The sequence below is a fragment of the Solanum verrucosum genome, unplaced genomic scaffold (genome assembly GCF_900185275.1).
Source record: "Solanum verrucosum unplaced genomic scaffold, falcon-dt-bn FXZP01000147.1, whole genome shotgun sequence".
NCBI lineage: Eukaryota > Viridiplantae > Streptophyta > Magnoliopsida > Solanales > Solanaceae > Solanum > Solanum verrucosum.
The window spans coordinates 4,137,477-4,158,963 of record NW_026020343.1 but is presented as its reverse complement, the minus strand read 5'-3'; the positions used below and the strand labels follow the sequence as shown (position 1 = coordinate 4,158,963).

At 35.2% G+C, this 21,487-nt stretch overlaps 4 protein-coding genes across 4 annotated transcripts in view; all 4 read left to right on the top strand.

The window, feature by feature from the left end:
• The window catches only part of LOC125837375 (probable protein phosphatase 2C 10), a 1,808,044-nt gene that overhangs the window by 213,679 nt on the left and 1,572,878 nt on the right, over positions 1-21,487 (top strand). The window lies entirely within an intron of this gene.
• Positions 1,424-20,957, top strand: LOC125837418 (uncharacterized). Its single transcript, XM_049516548.1, has 8 exons — positions 1,424-1,600; positions 4,186-4,233; positions 4,533-4,603; positions 6,638-6,965; positions 7,194-7,280; positions 7,986-8,075; positions 8,708-9,109; positions 20,631-20,957. The coding sequence occupies exons 1-8, from the start codon at positions 1,424-1,426 to the stop codon at positions 20,955-20,957; spliced, it is 1,530 nt and encodes a 509-aa protein (XP_049372505.1).
• Positions 10,355-14,113, top strand: LOC125837364 (uncharacterized). The gene is made up of 3 exons (XM_049516498.1): positions 10,355-10,409; positions 12,675-13,058; positions 13,182-14,113. The coding sequence occupies exons 2-3, from the start codon at positions 12,681-12,683 to the stop codon at positions 13,917-13,919; spliced, it is 1,116 nt and encodes a 371-aa protein (XP_049372455.1). The 5' UTR covers positions 10,355-10,409; positions 12,675-12,680; the 3' UTR covers positions 13,920-14,113.
• Positions 10,999-12,399, top strand: LOC125837365 (protein ALP1-like). Its single transcript, XM_049516499.1, has 3 exons — positions 10,999-11,466; positions 11,581-11,806; positions 11,898-12,399. Exons 1-3 carry the CDS (start codon positions 11,032-11,034, stop codon positions 12,347-12,349), a joined length of 1,113 nt encoding a protein of 370 aa, XP_049372456.1. The 5' UTR covers positions 10,999-11,031; the 3' UTR covers positions 12,350-12,399.

Genomic DNA, 21,487 nt, shown 5'->3' with positions numbered 1-21,487 from the left:
AGGTTCATACAGATATTTTCACCAATCATCAAAGCCTTCAGTACTTACTTAAGCAAAGGGAGTTGAACCTACGACACAAGAGATGGCTAGAATTATTAAAGGACTACGATGTTGACATTTTATATCATCTCGGCAAAGCTAATGTTGTTATTGATGCACTCAGCCGAAAGTCCATGGGTAGTCTAAGTTATGTTGAAGCTGATAAGGCTGGAATTACAAAAGACCTATGCCAGCTAGTTAATTTGCAAGTACGCTTACTAGATGCAGGAGGCAGAGGTGTTGTCATTAAGAATATGGCAGAATCTTCCTTTGTGACTGAAGTGAAAAGGCGGCAACATGAAGATCATGAGCTTAGGAAATTGAGGCAAAAGATTCCACAACAACAACAACTCTTATTTAAGCTAACTGGAGATGGAGTCCTTAGATACTAGGGCCGCTTATGTGTACCGGCAGTTGGAGAGCTCCGTACAAATATTCTTTCAGAGGCCCATTATTCTAGATATGGATCTCACCCTGGAGCAACGAAGATGTATCAGGACCTTCGACAGATCTATTGGTGGAATGGCATGAAAAAAGATATTGCGAAGATGGTAGTTGAATGTCCCAATTGTCAACAAGTTAAAGCAGAGCATCAGAGGCCTGGAGGCCTAACCCAGTATATTGAGCTTCTATTATGGAAATGGGATATGATAAATATGTACTTCATCACTAGTTTGTCTCACACTCCACGAAGGTATGATTCTATGGAAATAGGCTGACAAAATCTGCTCATTTCTTGCCAGTTAGGACGACATATTCAGCTGAAGATTATGCCAAGCTTTACATTCAAGAGATTGTTTGCCTTCACGGAGTTCCATTATCTATTATCTCAGATCGAGGAGCTCAATTTACAACACATTTTTTGAGATCGTTTCCGAAGGGTCTAGGCACTCAGGTAAATCTTAGCACTGTTTTTCATCCACACACTGATGGACAGGCAAAACGTACTATTCAGACGGTTGAGGATATGTTACGTGCTTGTGTGCTGGATTTTAAAGAAAGTTGGGATCAACATCTACCTCTTATTGAGTTCGCTTATAATAACAACTTTCAAGCTAGTATTCAGATGGCCCCTTACGAAGCGCTATACGGGCGAAAGTGTAGATCCCCGATCGGTTGGTTTGAGCTCGGGGAAGCAGATTTGATAGGTCCCAATCTAGTCCAACAAGCGATTGAAAAGGTTAAGCTTATTAGAGATCGGCTTCATACAACACAATGTCTGCAGAAGTCTTATGCAGATGTTCACCGATGGAACTTAGAGTTTGATGTAGAAGATTGGGTTTTCTTGAAAGTCTCGCCTATGAAAGGCATCATGTGATTCGAAAAGAAATGGAAGCTCAGTCCTAGGTACGTTGGACCATATAAGATTATTTGAAAGATCGGTATGGTTGCATACGAGCTTGATTTGCCTTTCGAATTGGAAGCAGTCCATCATGTATTTCATGTTTGTATGTTGCGGAAGTGCATTGGAGATCCTTCACGTATTATGCCCATTGAAAATATTCGTATCGCTGAAGATTTATCTTATGCAGAGGTACCAATAGCGATTATAGATCGGCAAGTAAGAAAGCTTTGAACTAAAGATGTAGCTTCTGTGAAGGTGTTATGGAGAAATAACAACGTCGAGGAAATGACTTGGAAAGCGGAAGAGGAAATGAGGAAAGAGTACCCCCAACTGTTTACGACTTAATGTGAGTCACATTTCGATAATTGGCAATTATTTCTTCACAATGACTTGATTAGATTTTAAGTAGCTTGAAGGTGCAATTTATATGTCTTCTTATGAGATAGCTATACAAAGCTTAGGAGTTAAAATTTTCAAATTTTGACTTTAATTTGCGACTGTAATAGATATAGACTCGCAAATAAAGTCCTATGAGAAAAAAAAAAGAAAAACACAACCAAGGAATTGTTTAGATCCATTCGCGGGAGAATGTTCATAAAGGGGGGAGAATGTAAGATCCCGTACTTTTTCTCTATTCTTGCATAATATATGTGGCGTAGTATGCCATGATTATATGAGGTGTATATGATTTTGTATTGTACATTGGAGATACGATTGCAAATAGGTGGCAATATCATGGAACTAAACTAAAGTTTTAGGTCAAAGGGACCCCTCAAACAAAGTTCATGATTAAAGAAATGGCTCGGGTAGAACTTCGCCCGTTTGAAAGGTTTAAATTGTCTCATACCTTGTGGATAAGCCTATGAGTGTACAACATGCTAAGAATAGTGTGTTATGAGGTATTATAATAGCACAAGGGTCGTATGTTAAGTTTTGAAGTCAAGAAAATTAGTGAAACTAAGATCGGCAAAAGTTATCGAAGTTTCTCTAATAATATTTTCTTAACTTTGGGTCAAATGTCTTGGATGTTTTCTCCAAATATATAAAGAGTTAGAAGTTATATCACCAATTAAATCGAAGGCCTATGAGTCTATTTTGCAACGCACAAAACCCCGTATCCAACTGACATCAGAGTAAAGAGTTATGAGGGTTTTACCGTGGACTGTCGGGGCTAAATCCGGGTCAGGTCAATAAATGTGGTATGTCGGCTTACTCAACGTTTTAAGTCACAAAATTTATTTTTTCACTCCCTAACCAGAAAGAAAGCTTAAGGGATGGTTCTAATAGAGTTCTTGCATGATGAAGGTTAGTTTTTGACGATGTCTACCATAAGGTTGCCCCCGTGCCTAGAAATGTGATCTCTACACGTGGCAATCGTTTTCCCCTTCTACTAGCTGCGTTTGGAGCTAGTTTTTGCAGATATAAATTTGTAGTTATTGGTGTTTCTTCAAGGTTTACAGTTGGTTAACTAAGGTAATCATCTCGGGTCTCTCTTATGATTGTTTTTATGAAGTTCTACAGACGTTTTGTCAAGTTGAGGCAATTTGGCAAATTTGCCAATTTAAGATCAATCATGAACTATTTATAGGTGCGTACCAGATGTGTATATATAGTGTTTCCGAAGCTTAGGACGTAAGGAACAACTTTCGTGAACTACGGTCATTCGAGCGTTCATTGGAAAGGTATGTTAAGGCTAAGCTACGTCCCTCATTTTAGCACCACTCCTGGGAAATTTCTAAAACGCCGAATGTGATATTTTGCTATTCTCTTGCTAGAAAGACTTTCAGTGAAAGGCATTGAGATCTCAGCTGAATTATTTTCATGATTCTATTATTTTGATATTCCACTTGTTCAGATAAATAGAGTATTTGACATCTACATGTCATTTTATCGGTTTCCTTGATTATATGTCCGCATGTATGAATTCTCATTCTTCTTTGGGTGATGTGACTTAAAATATCATGGGAGACCCTTATTACTTTTAACCAGCCCTCTTTCCCCACTAAAGTTATTATGAAAAATCTTTAAAGTAACTCACGATCTTCAAAACTCTCTAATATAACTTAAATGTTTAAACTATTAGAACAGTTGGTTTTTGAAATACTTTTTTTATAAATTATCTAGGAACCAAGCTAGGAACTAAGTAAATCACCTTAAACTTGTTATAAATATCTGCAAGGTTACGTTATCTTTCTAAAATTCGAGTTAACTTTTCAAGCTTATTTGGAAGAACATATGAGGTTCCATGAGATGGTTACATGTTATACAAAAGTGATTATGGGGTTATTAGAACAAGACTACAAACGGGCCAAGATTGACAACATGACAAAAGTAACTTATAGGTGTTATAAATCCATGACATGACATGATATGCATTCTTCTCCCGAGCTATAATTGGGAGGTATGGGGCCTATTGCCTATATTTATACGTATGAGACACATATGGCCACAAGTTGGCGAATATGATGTTGGATCCTACCGGAAGGCACCACCATTGCTAGCATTTGGTTGGGTATGTCATGCATTTGCATCTATATATATATATATATATATATATATATATATATATATATATATATATTCATGACATACAATTATACGAGCATACCATGCATATTTAAATAGTAGGGGACCAAATGTCAACCATGGAGATTATTTGAGTTTCAGTTTCAAGTGGTATCTCTATTACCCTTTTACAGTAAATATTTATGATTCTACTTTCCGCTTTACATAACAGTACATTTTTATTCGTACTGACGTCTCTTTGCCTGGGGACGTTGCTTTTTGTTTCGTTCGAGCAGGTACAGACAGGGACTCTAATTGACCCACCCACTAGGATTCAGGTTCAGGTGTGAGTTGGTAAGCTCCATCTTATCCTGGGGCTATCAGAGGATGTTTACTTTTATTGTACAGTATGGGTATAGTCGAGGCCTTGTCCCGACAGTGCTTATATCACTCATAGAGGCAATTGTGGACACAATATGCTGAGTTTTCTTTTGTATGTTTCAATCTCCAATCCATAGTCTTGGCATGTATATATATGTGTGTAAGTAGGTATGTCTTCAGTTGTGGCCTCGTCGGCTAGCTAGTACATCTTTATTTTTTTTTTGCTTGCCTACTATTGTTTGTATGGTTTATTCTCATTCAGGTCATGACCTTCAGGGTCCAGGATTCACTTTTTAGAGGTTGTGCTGCCCACTCTTTTTATCTCACAGTTTGGTTAGCTTGTATGTTTTAGTGGGTAACTTGTTCTAATAGGGTATCTAGTGCCAGTTATGCCCCCTACTTTGGGGCGTGATAATTTTTTATGTAATATTTTTATAATATTAATATTAGATATAAAAGTTATCTTTTTTTATAAATTAATTTTTCTATATATGACTTTTTTTTTAAAATTAAATCTATGTTAATTCTACTATAAATTATAATTGGATATAACTACAATTAACCTTCATAAAAATAAAAAATGCAAACATATAAATTATTAAATAAATAATACAATGTACTTAAAAATAACCGAAGTGATAAAAATAAAAAAAAAAGACAAAGAAGCTCATTTTGAACTACATAATGCATTAATAGAGCATTTATGGGAGTACCATAGTGATCTTGAAATTTAAATATTTATGTAGAATTAAAATATATTTTTCAATTATATAATGTTTATTTAATTGTATTTCATTAATGATTTCACTTTTATTTGTATTATACATTATTATGTATAATGTATAATATTTGTTATCAATTTATATTATTTAAAATATTATGGTATAAAATAATTTTCTATTAAACGACTATAAAAGAAAATAATATAAATTATATACGGTGAATGTTTTAGAAAAAAATTGTTTTATGAAATAAGAAATAATAATATAATAATGAAGAGAGAGAAAAATATTTATTTTTTGTGTAAAATTTGGTACAGTAAATTGAAGTTGATTTACACTGACACCAAATTTTGATGTGAAATTTGGTGTTTGGAGATGCCCCTCGTTAAGTTAGGTAGAAAGAATGACAAAAACTAAGCCATAAATAAACATTAATTCGTATTAGTCAAGTAAACGTTATCCTTCATTGTTAAAGATGCTTAAATCCATTCTCAATTAGTAGGATGTTTTTCCTTTAAAAAAGAACAAATTAAGCGAGTGGCGTAAAAGATGTAGGCCCTAGGGGATAAAAAGCTTATTTAACAAAGAGGGGTCAATTTTGCATGCAGTAGGGATTTGTTGTTATCACAACACTTAGTGGAGAAGAAAGGGCTTACTAGTTTTGGTGTGATGATGGGTTTTCTCATATTTACTCTTCAAATAATGGATTTCCTGGCTTGGTAAGTTCACTTGATCTCTTTCTCCATTCTAGTGCGTAATGGTAAAAATTGAATCTTGTATAAAAAACGAACAAGATTTTTACTTGTTAGTACATGCATGATTCACGCAAGTTGTTATATATTTTGCAGGCCCCTACTTGCTCTGGGATATCCTCTGTAAGTCTTCACTTTCCTTTCAACTATTTTACTCTATTTTTGCTTCAGCTTTTAATGTTCACCAATTCTTTCAGATATGCTTCAATCCGGGCGATTCAGACTGACTCAAAGTATCACATGAGAAAGCTACTCACATACTGGATTATCTTTTCTCTTTTCCACCACATATTTGACAAACTTATTCAATGGTACCCTAATGTGCTCCATCTACTCTTAATTAGCTGTTAAATTCTTATAACACACTTTTTTTTTGGTTTCACGAGCCCGATATTCCGGATTCGTGCCGCATAGCTCTCTCTCACTAGGGCCCGAACCCAAGACCAAGTGGTTAAGGGAGGAGCAGCTCCATGTACTGCACCACATCCTTTGGTGACACACTTATTTCAAGTTATATGTCTGTTCTTGCTTCTATTTCTTAAATTCCCTTGCTGAGAAGTTGAGGATTTCAAGATTTTGTTGAGCATTTTGGGGAAAATTGTACAATATTCGTGGTTGAACATGAGAAACAACTCCACCAACATGGGTTATAGTGCAGTGGTGAGATTGTTTCACCATTAATCAGAAGTTTCGGGTTCGAGCCCTGGGTAGTGGGTATGGAGAAAATCTTGTTGGGAGTGCCACCTTCGAATAGGCACTGCAGTGCGCAATCCATATTTAGCCGGAGCTCCAATGTGGGCTCCAAACACCGGGTGGGAAACCCAAAAAAAAAAAAGAGAGAGAAACAACTCATGTTGAATAGTATTCTAATGTCCTTCCATTTACTTTGGCAGGGTTCCTCTGTGGCCATATATTAAATTAATAACCATATGTTGGTTGGTGATACCACAGTTTGATGGCGCGTGTTATCTTTATCAAAAACTTATTCATCCATGTTTGCTGGCGAAACTGCATGATGTTATCACTCAGTTTTATGGGTTTTGCTATGTTTACCAACGCTTTCTGTATGTATGTTTGTCTGTCAACCTTCAAATTGTGGCTGACCGGTTGAACAAGCCAATTGAGGATCCATCTCTCAAGAATGAATCATTTCTGACTACAGCAGAGAGGTATCTTGAAGAAAATGGATCTGATGCTTTGTTGAAACTTATTGCAAACAAGGTACGTCAGATGCTACTTCAGCATTGAGTAGCCAGTACATTACTAAACTGGACACACACGTGTTCTTATGTACATCAGCTAGTTATATGAGAATTAAGATTATTAATCTATTTCAGTCGCCAAAAGTTAGATTCCCAACATTACATAAACAAATGTATACATTCTACTGGATTTTATTGCAACTTTGGGCTTTACTATCAGTGTACTTATCATGATGTCCTATTGCAGTGCAAGGATAATAATTTGAATCATCATGCAGAAGAGATCAAGACTACTGATACTAGTGTGGAAGCAGGATCACTTATCCCCAACCAGGTGCTTCAACTGTTGTTCCGAGCTCCCTGTACTGTATGAAACAATTTTTAACTTCCTGTGGTGCTGCTTTATATGCATTTTCACTCAATAATGAAAAAGAAAGTGGCATCAGCTAGCAGTTTTAGTTTGGATTGAATAGTGTGCATGTTTATGCTATCATGCGCTATTTTTTGAAGCTTATTTCCAACAAATTCAGGAATGCTTTGTTGCCAGGGGTCAGGTCTGGCCGCCCTATGTCTGTGTTTCATAATTGGTATACAACACTTCCAGGATTATTTTTTTTTAAAAAAAAAAAATGAAGGAATGCTATGTTTGCGTAGATGCAGACATGCATGCAGTGTCCCTTCCAACTAATAAATTATTGAATGTACACGAGGAATAGGTTGTGTAAAGATTATGCAGCTATCAGTTTTCTAAAATAAAGCATGAAAGAGTGCATTTTCCATTGTTTGCAACAGATTTTGTAGTAAAAATGATTTGTCATGAAACAGATTTTCCTTTCATTCCTTAAAATCTGGTAAATAACAACCACAGTGCCCCAAAACAGACATGTATAAGGGTCATATGGTAAATGGCATGACATTTTTTGGATAAATGGAACATAATGGAGAATTGTAATTTTCCTTGATTTGTACTTCTTACTAGCTTCTTGGTACTGATTTCTAATGAAATTTCTGATACATTATCCAAAAATAACAACAACAGACACTGTGTGAAGGGGCTTGTCCTGTTTGGCAAGATATCAAACCGATGGAACACATGGCAAAATATGAAGCAGCTCAACCCAAACAGGTTGTAATTTTCAACCCTTGAATTTCCTTGGTTACTTTTTTGGAATATTATGATTTATGGGTTCACAAGTAAATCTCTAGATGCAATTTTTCAGCAAACAATAGGTGAAACATTAATCAATCTGATTAGTGATGATTGATTACAAGGAGAGAGCTTGAAATCCCATGTGAAAAGCTAATTAGCTGCTACTGATACTTCTGGTTGCCAAGTGAGGAAGAGTGCTAAATGAATATTAAGAATTAACTCTAAATGAAGGCAAAATTAGGCTCATCAATCAATGTAATTGTGCAAGATGGCAATTGATAATACACACTGAGATCAAGTGCTCATTTAGACCATGAAGAAACTTTGTATAATGCTAAAAAGAATCACCGAACAACCTGAAACTGAAGCTGGCAGACTTGGTAAAATTTATCGCTTTTGAAGTTCGCAGTTCACACTAGATTCATCTATCTTTGTATGCTCTCAAGTGTTTATTTCTCCTGAGAACATTTGAAGCCACTAAAAGGGGAAAGAGTTGAAGCTCATTTTTTTTTTGTAAACATCAGTAACACATTTATTCTGCCTAATTCTTCTATAATCAATCAAAACTAATCCATATACCAGTGACTAAAATGTTCCCTGTGTAACTGCAGGTTAGAAGTGTGAGGGAAAATCTAATTTGGAGTGAGAAGAAAACGATAGGAATGCAGGTCAAGGAAACGGAAGTTCCAACAAAGCAGACAATCCAGCTTAATCAGGAACCAGCAAAACATGTAGCCGCAGCACAATCAGATCACAGCAATAATGAAAAATTGGAAGAAACGGTCCACCTAGCAGGTGTTGATCAGCAAGAAAATCAAAAGCAACTGAAGAATGCTGATATTGCTGTTCATAATTCTAAGCTGTGGTGCCCTGGGGAGATTGCTATGGCTGCACATCTTGATGGGATGGAGCACTTGGCCAAACACCAATTACCTATGAGTTCTATGGCTGTGGCAGAGAGGTACCTTGAAGAGAATGGATCTGATGCTCAGGAGAAACTTATTACAAACAAGGTCTATCAGATGTTACCTCAGCAATGAGTAGCCAATATTTATGAATTGATTCTTCCCAACACTCATTGTCAGTGTCTCCTGTTTGCAGTCCAAGGCAGAACGGATCCAGGCTACTGACACTTGTGATAAAGCAGGAATGCTCACCCCCAGCCAGGTATCTTTTCTATTAAGCCTCTGGAGAAACCGAACCAGTCACACTTGCTGTTGTTCCTGACTCCCTATAATGTATGAAATAGTCGTTAACTTCTTATGCTGCTGCTTTTGGCGTTTTTACTTCATAATAAATCTGAAAACTAAATTATCACTCGAGTACTAATTGAATGTCTTGCATAATGTAATTATTACATGATGCACTAACTTATGAGATTTTCTAATTTCCAGCAAACTTATGAAATGCTTCCCCTGAGTAGATGCATTGTACCTTCCAACCCATAAACTATGCAGCTATAACTTGTCTTATATAAAGCATTAAAAATTATGAGTTTTCCTTAATTAAGAATAAACCCCATTCTTATCCCTTTTGGGCGGTTAATGAAAATCATTTCATCTTCACTTGATATCATTCCTTACAAATCCCCTATAAAAATCTTACTCCCCCTAAACAGATAGTGCGCGAAGAGGGTGGTCCTGTTTGTGAAGACACCAAATCTATGGAACAGATGGCAAAACATGAAGCAGCTGAGCCCAAAAAAATTTACATTGTTACTTTTATGGAATATTATGTGTTCACAAGTATTGCTATGGATGCAATCTGTCAAGCAAACCATAGATGAAAATGTTAACCAAGCTGTTAGGTGTGATCGATGACTAGAGGAGAGCTTGATGCTCCAACAATTAGGTGCTAGTGATGCTACTAGTGGCCAAGTTAGGAAGAGTGCAAGATAAACCTTAAGGGGCCGTTTGGTTACTGGATAAGGATTGAGTTATTCAGGTATAAAATGTTGCATAAGCTTTACCATGTTTGGTAGCAATTTTTTGTCAAATGTATAAAATTCAACACACATAATACTATGTTTGGTTAGAAAATTAGAAAGCCACATAACTAATACATGTTTAAATTATGAGTCAATCTATGTATTATTTTATGCAGGGTAAAAGATGGAATAAGTTATACCTGAATAACTAATACCTGAATAAAAATATAAATTGACAATTTTGCCCTTCACTCTCAATCAAATATACAACACTTCTTTTTAGAAAAACATTTAGATCCACTCTCCATATCTCTAGATCTAAAATGACTCTTCATCTTCCAGGCCAATAGATTGAAAAACTTTCAATCTGACGTTCTTTCTTTGAGGTTAGAAGTTATGAAACTCAAAATTTGGCTGATCTTGTTTTATTTTCTTCTTCTTCTCCTCCTGTTTTCTCTTTTTGTGTTTTTCCTCTTGTTAATCTGATGAGAGACGAATGAAATTCTAGATCTTCTCAGTATTTTCTAGTTAAGTTGATGTTTTAGTACATCCAAATTTGATGTGGATTTTGTTTTGTTTGTTCAAAAATCGTGCTTTCTGAAAAATGGGTTCATTAGGTTTAGTTGTTTTAGCTTCTAAAATTGCAAAAGATGAACATGTTATTTGCAGTTTGACAAAATAGTATTGTATTCTAGCTATTGAAGCCAAACAAAAATAAACATTTTACCCTGTTTTTCAATGTTACTTTTCATTTTTTTTTAAATAAAATTGAGCATTCTAGTTTGAAACCATCTATTACCTTCCTATTATACATAATGTGTCTGCAATAATTAGTTAAGTAACATGATTGATACTTTTGTTTCTTTTGGATTCAATTTGATAATGATGTTGCAATTTTTAAATGGAAAATAGGTGTAAATGGATTCTCAGCAGTTGTGCGATGTTGAATGCTTTATGATCCTCGAGGAAATTGTGGTGCATTCGTATATTGTCCTTATTTGCTTTTTTATGGCTATTTACAGCATGTTATTAAGAAACCAATCTAGAAATAGACGGGTCATTCGATATTGTATGAGTGCTAGAATTCCTAAAATCTTGTCTCATCTAAATGTTCTCATTCGTGACAATGATATTGTATGTATTGACAAGCTTAGGATGGATAGAAATGCCTTTCACATTTTGGCCTCCTTAGCCAAGAATATTGGAGGGTTGACTGATAGTAAAAATATGTCGAGTACTGAAAAATTAGCAATGTTCTTAAATATTTTGGCTCATCACGAAAAGAACAGGTCTGTCAAAGTTGATTATATTAGATCGGGGTGGAGTGTAAGTCGAGCCTTTAATGAATGTCTAAGAGCTATTCTTAAACTAACTCCATTGTTACTTGTTAAACCTAATCCGGTGCTCGAAGATGATACTGATGATCGATGGAAATGGTTTAAGGTAGGTAAATTTCAATCTAACATTTGATTTACTACAACAAACTTGAAATATTATGGTGAAAGTATTTTTACTTTTAATAGTCCTTTAGTATTTAGAGTTGAATTTATCTTATAGGGTTGTCTTGGTGCATTTGATGGTACTTACATTTCCATTAGAGTTGAAGCAATATATAAGCCAAGATACAGAACACGAAAAGGAGATATAGCAACTAATGTCTTGGGGGTTTGTGATAGAAATCTCAACTTCATTTATGTATTACCTGGTTGGGAGGGATCAGCCGCTGATGGTCGCGTATTGCGAGATGCTGTTGTACGAAGAAATGGGTTGAAAGTACCTCAGGGTATGCTAAATAATAGGCAGATCTTGTCTATTTCTACAGCATCAAAATAAAATAATATTTAAAGTAATTATATTATTGTTTACATTTTTAGGCAATTACTATTTGTGCGATGGAGGATATACAAATGGAAATGGTTTTTTGTCTCCCTACCGAGGATATAGATATTGGCTAAAGGATTGGCAAGGTGACAATCCGTCACCTCACTGTCGAGAAGAGCTCTTTAATATGAAGCATGCTAGGGTGCGTAATGTTATTGAAAGAGCATTTGGACTATTAAAAGGACGTTGGGGAATTCTTAGAAGTCCTTCGTGGTACTCGGTTAAGGTTCACAATAGAATTATTAGTGCATGTTGTTTGATTCACAATTTCATTCGAAGAGAGATGGAAGCTGACCCATTAGATGTGGAAATGGAATTCCACATGGAAAATCAACATGAACATGACAATATTAATACAATTGAAACATCTGATGAGTGGACCACTTGGAGGGATGAACTAGCTCAATCTATGTGGAATGAAAGATTGGGAAATCAATCTTTATAATTTTAAACTATGTGATCACTTTTGGTGTGCTTATGCACTTTTGTTTTTGGTTTTCCGCTCACTGTAAAATGTAATAGCTTTTATTATTTTGTGAAAACGAATGGTCAATCTTTTGTATGTCTCACATTGTTGTCTGTACAAACAAATTGTGAAACTCAATGTATATCTATTATTTTTGAATAGAAGTAGTGATTTTGTATATATGTCATCACATTATCTTTTTCCTAGATCAATCAAGTTGTATTACAAGTTATTTGGTTATAGCTGAAATTTTTTACTTGTAAGTTGTAAAGTATTACTTGTGATTTCATTTACAATTTTACAGATTGAAATGGCTAGTTCTACTGCTGCAGCATCTAACACGTCCAGAAAGAGGGCAAGAAAATCAACACCTTCATCTCGAAGGGTATGGACTCCAGAAGAGGAACTTACTCTTGTAGATGGATTAAAAGAATTGTGTGTTAATGGTTGGAGAGGAGATAATGGAACCTTTAGACATGGATATTTAATGGAATTGGAACACTACATGAATGCTCGTCATCCTAACTGTGGATTGAAATCTCTACCACATGTTGATTCTAAAATAAGAGCATGGAAAAAGAGTTATGCAACAATATCGTTGCTAAAGAGTCGAAGTGGTTTAGGATTCCAATATAGTGATGGAAGTATCTTAGTTGATGATCCTAAAGCTTGGGATGACTTGATAAAGGTGATTTATATTTATTTTAAATCATTAGGGAATTGCTACTTACTTATATTTTCTCTTGGTTAATGGATCTTTGTTTATGGAATATTTTCAGTTACTTCATGTACTTGTTCTTTATTTTCTTAGGTTGATCCAAATGCCAAGTCAGTGAACTTAAAAAAATGGCCATTATTTGCTGACTGGGAAGTGATATTTGGCAAGGATAGAGCTACTGGAGAGTTTGCCGAAGGGCCAGAAGATGCTGTTGAAGAAATAGAAAGAATTGAAGCTCAAGAAATTACTGATGGCATGTCTGTGGGATTTCCTATTGATGTTGTCGACGTAGATGATGCTTCAGGCACAAGAGAAGATCAAGCTGCTCAAGAGGAACCTAATGTATCAACTGGAGCAACACAAAGTCCATTTACTACTCAAGATGAACCTAATGAATCAACTGGAGCAGCACAAAGTTCATTCACAACTCAAAAAGGTGAAACCCATCAATCTCAAAAACAAGGTAATAGTTTTAAAGCATCATCTTCTAAAGTCAACGAAAAAGGTAGATGCAAAAAAAGAAAAACAACTGAAGATGATAATGAGACTGTTCTTAAAGGTTTGATGGAGGTGATGAAACAATTCACTGAAAGCCATGATAAAAGGATGGCTTCTTTAATTGACAAGCTAGAAGAGCGTGATCTATCTGAGATTCGTGGTAAGATATTTTCTATTATTGGATCCCCTGCATTTGAAATATACAACTCAGATGAACGAGTCAAGGCAGCAATGGGAATTACTCAAGATATAAAGAGGATGGAATTCTTCTTAAGCATCAGTGAACTTGAACGCCACAGTATGATATGGATGATTATTAATGATAAGCTTTAAATCACTGATGGTTTTTGTGTAGCTATTTTGTAAGGTCTAACTATAATGGGATTTTTTGTTACCTAGTAGAATGTCCACAAATGTACATATATGTGAATGTTGTGGGCTTAAAGTAGGTTGTTTTTGTATAACAAATGCATGATTAGGTTCAACATTAGTGTTTTTTTAAGTAGCCAACTCAGATGCTCTTCAGATTGCTCAAAACGCTGACCCAAACGGTAAGTTCATTCTCCAAGGTGTTTTTAATTCCTTCTTCTCCGAGACTGTATTGAAATTTTCTTTTCTCGCAGACTATTCAGCAGTTGGAGTAATCACAAAGATCCAGTCAGAAATACAAAGTACTCAAATGCTATTTTGTCAAGTGATTATATGTTATTGGGGCTGGTATTCAACTTTTGAAGCTTGGTGTTTGTCATGGAAGGATAATGTTACAAAAATAGGAGACTTCTTTTGAAAAAAAAGTAATTGTATGTCTTTGTTGTATGTGCCAGCTTTTGTAATTGAACAATGAATTATGTAAGTTTCATTCACTTTAAATGAAGATGTGTCTAATATTTTAACAATGAATTATGTGTGATTGAATTCTTTCCTCATGAATGCTTTCTCATTTAGCTTAATTTGTATAGTCACGTAGTTGAGGTGCTCTAAAATAAAGAATATCACATCATTATTGCAGAACTACCACGTTGAAAATGGCAGACAAACTGTAGTAATTTTGACAAAGACAAGGATTTGGATCATTTGGATTGATAGTTGGTGAAAGTAATAAAGAGCAACTAATGCACTTTCAAGTAAAGAATGGAAATAAAGTGATTCTGATAAAGGTTACAGCTATCTATCTACAATAGCTATCTATTCCTCATAATGTATCTGATTGTATTTAATTAGAAGTGAAGAAGGGTCACAGTTATCTATCTACCATACACAATTGAAATGGTCAGCGTTGGAGGTAATAAATCCATCCGTCATTTGGTTAGCAATGGAAGTTTAATGCAATTCTAAGAAGTGAATGACAATTGAATGGTAATCCTGTTATGGATTCTAAAGTTAGACTTTGAGAAACTAATGACACAAATAGGCTTGCCAGATTTTAGAACTGTTGGAAAACCATTTCGACTAAATTTCTAAGTTAAAACGCCTAATTGCACAAACTCAAAACGAAAGCCTCGAAACTCAAACCAGCCATCCTAATAGACTAAAAATGACCTTCCGGATCTACCCGTGCTGACGGAATTCTCATCCGATCAGTTTTTACTAAGAATACTGACTGAAGTCGATATTTGAGTAAATTTCCAAGTTAAAACGCCTAATTGCACAAACTCAAAACGAAAGCCTCGAAACTCAAACCAGCCATCCTACTAGACTAAAAATGACCTTCCGGATCTAACCGTGCTGACGGAATTCTCATCCGATCAGTTTTTACTAAGAATACTGACTGAAGTCGATATTTGAGTAAATTTCCAAGTTAAAACGCCTAATTGCACAAACTCAAAACGAAAGCCTCGAAACTCAAACCAGCCATCCTACTAGACTAAAAATGACCTTCCGAATCTAACCGCGCTGACGGAATTCTCATCCGATCAGTTTTTACTAAAAATACTGACTGAAGTCGATATTTGAGTAAATTTCCAAGTTAAAACGCCTAATTGCACAAACTCAAAACGAAAGCCTCAAAACTCAAACCAGCCATCCTACTAGACTAAAAATGACCTTCCGGATCTAACCGCGCTGATGGAATTCTCATCTGATCAGTTTTTACTAAGAATATTGACTGAAGTAGAACTTTGAGTAAATTTTCAAGTTAAAACGCCTAATTGCACAAACTCAAAACGAAAGCCTCGAAACTCAAACTAGCCATCCTACTAGACTAAAAATGACCTTCCGGATCTAACCGCGCTGACGGAATTCTCATCCGATCAGTTTTTACTAAGAATACTGACTGAAGTCGATATTTGAGTAAATTTCCAAGTTAAAACGCCTAATTGCACAAACTCAAAACGAAAGTCTCGAAACTCAAACCAGCCATCCTACTAGACTAAAAATGACCTTCCGGATCTAACCGCGCTGACGGAATTCTCATCCGATCAGTGTTTACTAAGAATATTGACTGAAGTCGATATTTGAGTAAATTTCCAAGTTAAAACGCCTAATTGCACAAACTCAAAACGAAAGCCTCGAAACTCAAACCAGCCATCCTACTAGACTAAAAATGACCTTCCGAATCTAACCGCGCTGACGGAATTCTCATCCGATCAGTTTTTACTAAAAATACTGACTGAAGTCGATATTTGAGTAAATTTCCAAGTTAAAACGCCTAATTGCACAAACTCAAAACGAAAGCCTCGAAACTCAAACCAGCCATCCTACTAGACTAAAAATGACCTTCCGAATCTAACCGCGCCGACGGAATTCTCATCCGATCAGTTTTTACTAAGAATATTGACTGAAGTCGATATTTGAGTAAATTTCCAAGTTAAAACGCCTAATTGCACAAACTCAAAACGAAAGCCTCAAAACTCAAACCAGCCATCCTACCAGACCAAAAATGACCTTCCGGATCTAACCGCGCCAACGGAATTCTCATCCGATCACATTTTACCAAGAATATTGAATGTAGTCAAACTTTGACTAAATTTCAAATATCTTGGTAAAATGTGACCAGATGAGAATTACATCAGCTCGGTTAGCTCCATAAGGTCATTTTTGTTCTAGTAGGATGTCTGATTTGAGTTTCGAGGCATCCATTTTGAGTTTGTGCAATTAGGCGTTTTAACTTGGAAATTTACTCAAATATCGACTTCAGTCAATATTCTTAGTAAAAATTGATCGGATGAGAATTCCGTCAGCGCGGTTAGATCCGGAAGGTTATTTTTAGTCTAGTAGGATGGCTGGTTTGAGTTTCGAGACTTTCGTTTTGAGTTTGTGCAATTAGGCGTTTTAACTTGAAAATTTACTCAAAGTTCTACTTCAGTCAATATTCTTAGTAAAAACTGATCAGATGAGAATTCCATCAGCGCGGTTAGATCCGGAAGGTCATTTTTAGTCTAGTAGGATGGCTGGTTTGAGTTTCGAGGCTTTCGTTTTGAGTTTGTGCAATTAGGCGTTTTAACTTGGAAATTTACTCAAATATCGACTTCAGTCAGTATTTTTAGTAAAAACTGATCGGATGAGAATTCCGTCAGCGCGGTTAGATTCGGAAGGTCATTTTTAGTCTAGTAGGATGGCTGGTTTGAGTTTCGAGGCTTTCGTTTTGAGTTTGTGCAATTAGGCGTTTTAACTTGGAAATTTACTCAAATATCGACTTCAGTCAGTATTCTTAGTAAAAACTGATCGGATGAGAATTCCGTCAGCAGGGTTAGATCCGGAAGGTTATTTTTAGTCTAGTAGGATGGCTGGTTTGAGTTTTGAGGCTTTCGTTTTGAGTTTGTGCAATTAGGCGTTTTAACTTGGAAATTTACTCAAATATCGACTTCAGTCAGTATTCTTAGTAAAAACTGATCGGATGAGAATTCCGTCAGCGCGGTTAGATCCGGAAGGTCATTTTTAGTCTAGTAGGATGGCTGGTTTGAGTTTCGAGGCTTTCGTTTTGAGTTTGTGCAATTAGGCTCTTTAGCTTGGAAATTTACTCAAATATCGACTTCAGTCAGTATTCTTAGTAAAAACTGATCGGATGAGAATTCCGTCAGCACGGTTAGATCCGGAAGGTCATTTTTAGTCTATTAGGATGGTTGGTTCGAGTATCGAGGCTTTCGTTTTGAGTTTGTGCAATTAGGCGTTTTAACTTGGAAATTTAGTCGAAATGGTTTTCCAACAGTTCTAAAATCTGGCAAGCCTATTTGTGTCATTAGTTGCTCAAAGTCTAACTTTAGAATCCATTAAAGGATTACCATTCAATTGTCATTCACTTCTTAGAATTGCATTAAACTTCCATTACTAACCAAAGGACGGATGGATTTATTACCTCCAATGCTGACCATTTCAATTGTGTATGGTAGATAGGTAACTGTGACCCTTCTTCACTTCTAATTAAATACAATCAGATACATTATATGCCTTTTTATAGATCTAAAATTTCATTATCTTCTAAGAGGCAAATCTTGAAGAACGCTCAATCTAAATTCTTTCTTTGAGGTTAGAAACTTTTGAAATCTTAACCTTTTCTTATGCTTTCGTCTTCTTCTTATCATATTGTTTTTTTTCTCTTGTAAATCTGGTGAGAGACAAATGCAATATATGTGAAAATAAGTTAGTATACTTTTGTAGTGAATCATAAGTTAGTATAAATTGTGATTTTTTACATTCTTACAGATTAAAATTGGCAGTCCCACTAAAAGAAGGTCTAACATGTCTCAAAAAAGGGCAAGGGTGTGGACTCAAGAAGAGGAACTCACTCTGGCTGATGGATTAAAAAAGTTGTGTGCTAATGATTGGAAAGAAGATGATGGAACCTTTAAACATGGATATTTGATGGAACTTGAACAACACATGAATGATTGTCATCCTAATAGCGGATTGCAAGCTCTACCACATATTTTTTCAAAAATAAGAGGGTGGAAAAAGCATTATATGACCCTATCATTGGTAAAAAGTCGAAGTGGCTTAGGATTTCGATACAGCGATGGAACTATCTTGGTTGAAGATCCAAAAGCTTGGGATGACTTCATAAAGGTGATTTACAATTGTTTAAATTATTAGTAAACTAAAGCTAGTTAATTATATTTTCTCTTGGTGAATATAATCTCTGTCTTTGGAATATTATCAGTTACTTCATATACTTGTTTCTTTTTTTTCTTAGGTTGATCCATATGCCAAGTCAATGACATTTAGGAAATGGCCATTATTTGTTGATTGGGAAGAGATATTTCGCAAGGATGGAGCTACTGAACAATCTGCCGAGGGGCCAGAAGTTGGTGTTCAAGAAATAGAAAGAATTGAAGCTCAAGAAGTTGCTAATGATATGTCTTTTGAATTTCCTATTATTGTTGTCGATGAAGATGATGCTCCAGCTAAGAAAGAAGATCAAATTGCTCAAGGGGAACCTAGTGTATCAGCTGGAGCAACACAAAGTTCATGGAGTGCTTTTTAAGCATCAATGAGCTTGATCGTTACACTATGGTATGAATGATTATTGATGATAAACTTTAAACCTTTGAATGGTTTTTGGTGTAGCTACTTTGTTAGGCATAACCATGGCCTAGTTAAGTTTTATTTTGCCTATGTTTTATGTGCCAGTTTATATAATTTAACAGTGAATTATGTAAGTTTCTTTCACATTTAATGAAGGTGGGTCTAGTTTGATTCCGTGAGGCCACGGTACTAGAATTTCAAGTTTGTCTCAATGGTATATGTTAGATTTGTTGTATTCTTCATCTTATAAAATTTATTTTGTCACTATTTTGTTGCTTGAAAAATGGACTCTCAATTTTAGGATATGGCAGTATGTGAAAATTGTAACTGAATGAATTATTTAGTATGACGAAACTGAAATTTAGATTTAATGTACTCCATTATTATTTTGAAAATTAAGTAGACATTCAAATTATTGGGGATATTGTCTATGGGTGAGGACAATGTCGATAATTGTTGAGGATAGTGTCCAACAATAGATTGTTCTGTTGGAAGTAAGCATCCTCTATCAATGGTTCTTGCCATTGGAAGTAAGCCATATCTATCAATGTGCATATCAATGGCTTTGCTTGAAGTAAGCTCTAGAGCTTCCACTAGTTCTTGCCAAGACTTTTGTAAATATGATCTCCTTCATCAAATAGAAAAAAACAAACTTCCTCATTTCTATATTATAGATTATTGAAGTAAAGGCTCCAAATATAATATCTAGCATTAATACGCGGTGTTGCTCAGATGTTAACTTATATGTATCTATTTTTGTTATATGTACACATAATTATATGTACTAGCATATCAATAAGTTTCAACTATTACAATATTGGTCCCGTGTTAACACGTATCATATATATACATCGGTTCAACTATATGAGGAAGTTGAAAAATGTGGCATTTAAGTTTCTGTCCAAAATTTTGCCTAAGCAAAACGCAAAAATAAATAAAAATACAACGGTAAGAAAGGTCTAAGATATAACAATAACAAATAATTTATTTTTAACAAGTATATAATGTTTATTAATTTTTAATATAACAAACCAACATCCAAAAAAATTATTAAACTCTGCATAACTAAACTCTGCATAATTAAACTCTGCATAACTAATACATGCATAACTAATACCTGCATTACTAATACCTGCATAACTAATACCTGCATTACTAATACCTGCATAACTCTAACCAGCAACCAAACGGCCCCTAACTGTATATGAAGGCATAAAAAATTAAGGTTCATCAAATAAGCTGAATAAGCAAGATGGCAATTGATTACGCACACTGGTACCAAGTTCATTATCATTTAGACCAAGAAGAAACTTTGTCTATGCTAAAAGAATCATCAAGCAACCTGAAACAGAAACTGTTGCACTTTGAATAATCAATGCTTTTTGAAGTTTGCACTAGATTCAGTTATCTTAGTATGATCTCAAGCCTTTGTTTGTCCTGCACATTTGAAGCCTGGGAGATTATTGAAGCTCTTAATTTTTTTAAACATCAGTACCACATTTATGCTATTCTAGTACTTGTTTTATATAAGCAATCAAAAGTAATCCGTATGCCAGCTATTAAAATGTCCCTGTGGTACTGCAGGTTAAACGCCTGAAGGGAAATCTAATTTGGATCGCAAAGAATACAGCAGACATGCAGGTCAAGGAAACGACATTTCCAGTACAAGAAAAACACGGTCCTAATGAAAAACCTAAAGAAAAGATTGAACTAGTAGCTACTGGACCACATGAAAAGCTGAAGCAAGTGATGAATTCCGATGGTGCTACACACAATTCTAGGCTATGGTGTGGTTTTTGTAACGTTAGATGCTCTGGTGAGATTGATATGGCTGCACATCTTAATGGGAGGAAGCACTTGGGAAAAGTGGTTATTTTGGGTCCAAACTTTTACCCTATTGGCAGAACATAGGTACAAAAGATATGAAGAGACAAATACTCTATATGGTCATGTAGATATCTTTCTGAACATCTGCACAACTTTATTAGAAGGTGGCCACATATTAAACTTGATATTAGCCTGTTCTTTTAAGCAGTTCTTTTCTCTGATTAGTTTTCAGATTCTAATTATAGTTACAGAATTACACTTTTTGAATGTACTTAGTGTCATTTAATCTACTTTGTGGGAGGAAATAAATGTAGCACGAGACAAGTAGACAAATCAAACTTCTTGTCCTGTCCAGACTGCAATAAAGCAACTGATCATGTCTACCAACATTTTGATAAAGAATATCACATGCTCTAAGCTTTAATGAATTCTTTCAGATGGATCGTTCTAGAATAAAGACTATTACTGATAGATTTCTTGTCACTCAAATTCACCTTCTAATCCAGATTGAATTTGGAATTGAGTAATTCTTGAGACATGTCCTTAAAAAGCATAGCGTTATCAGTGTTTAATAGAACAGTTAAAATTACAGAAAATGTAATCCATTCAATCCT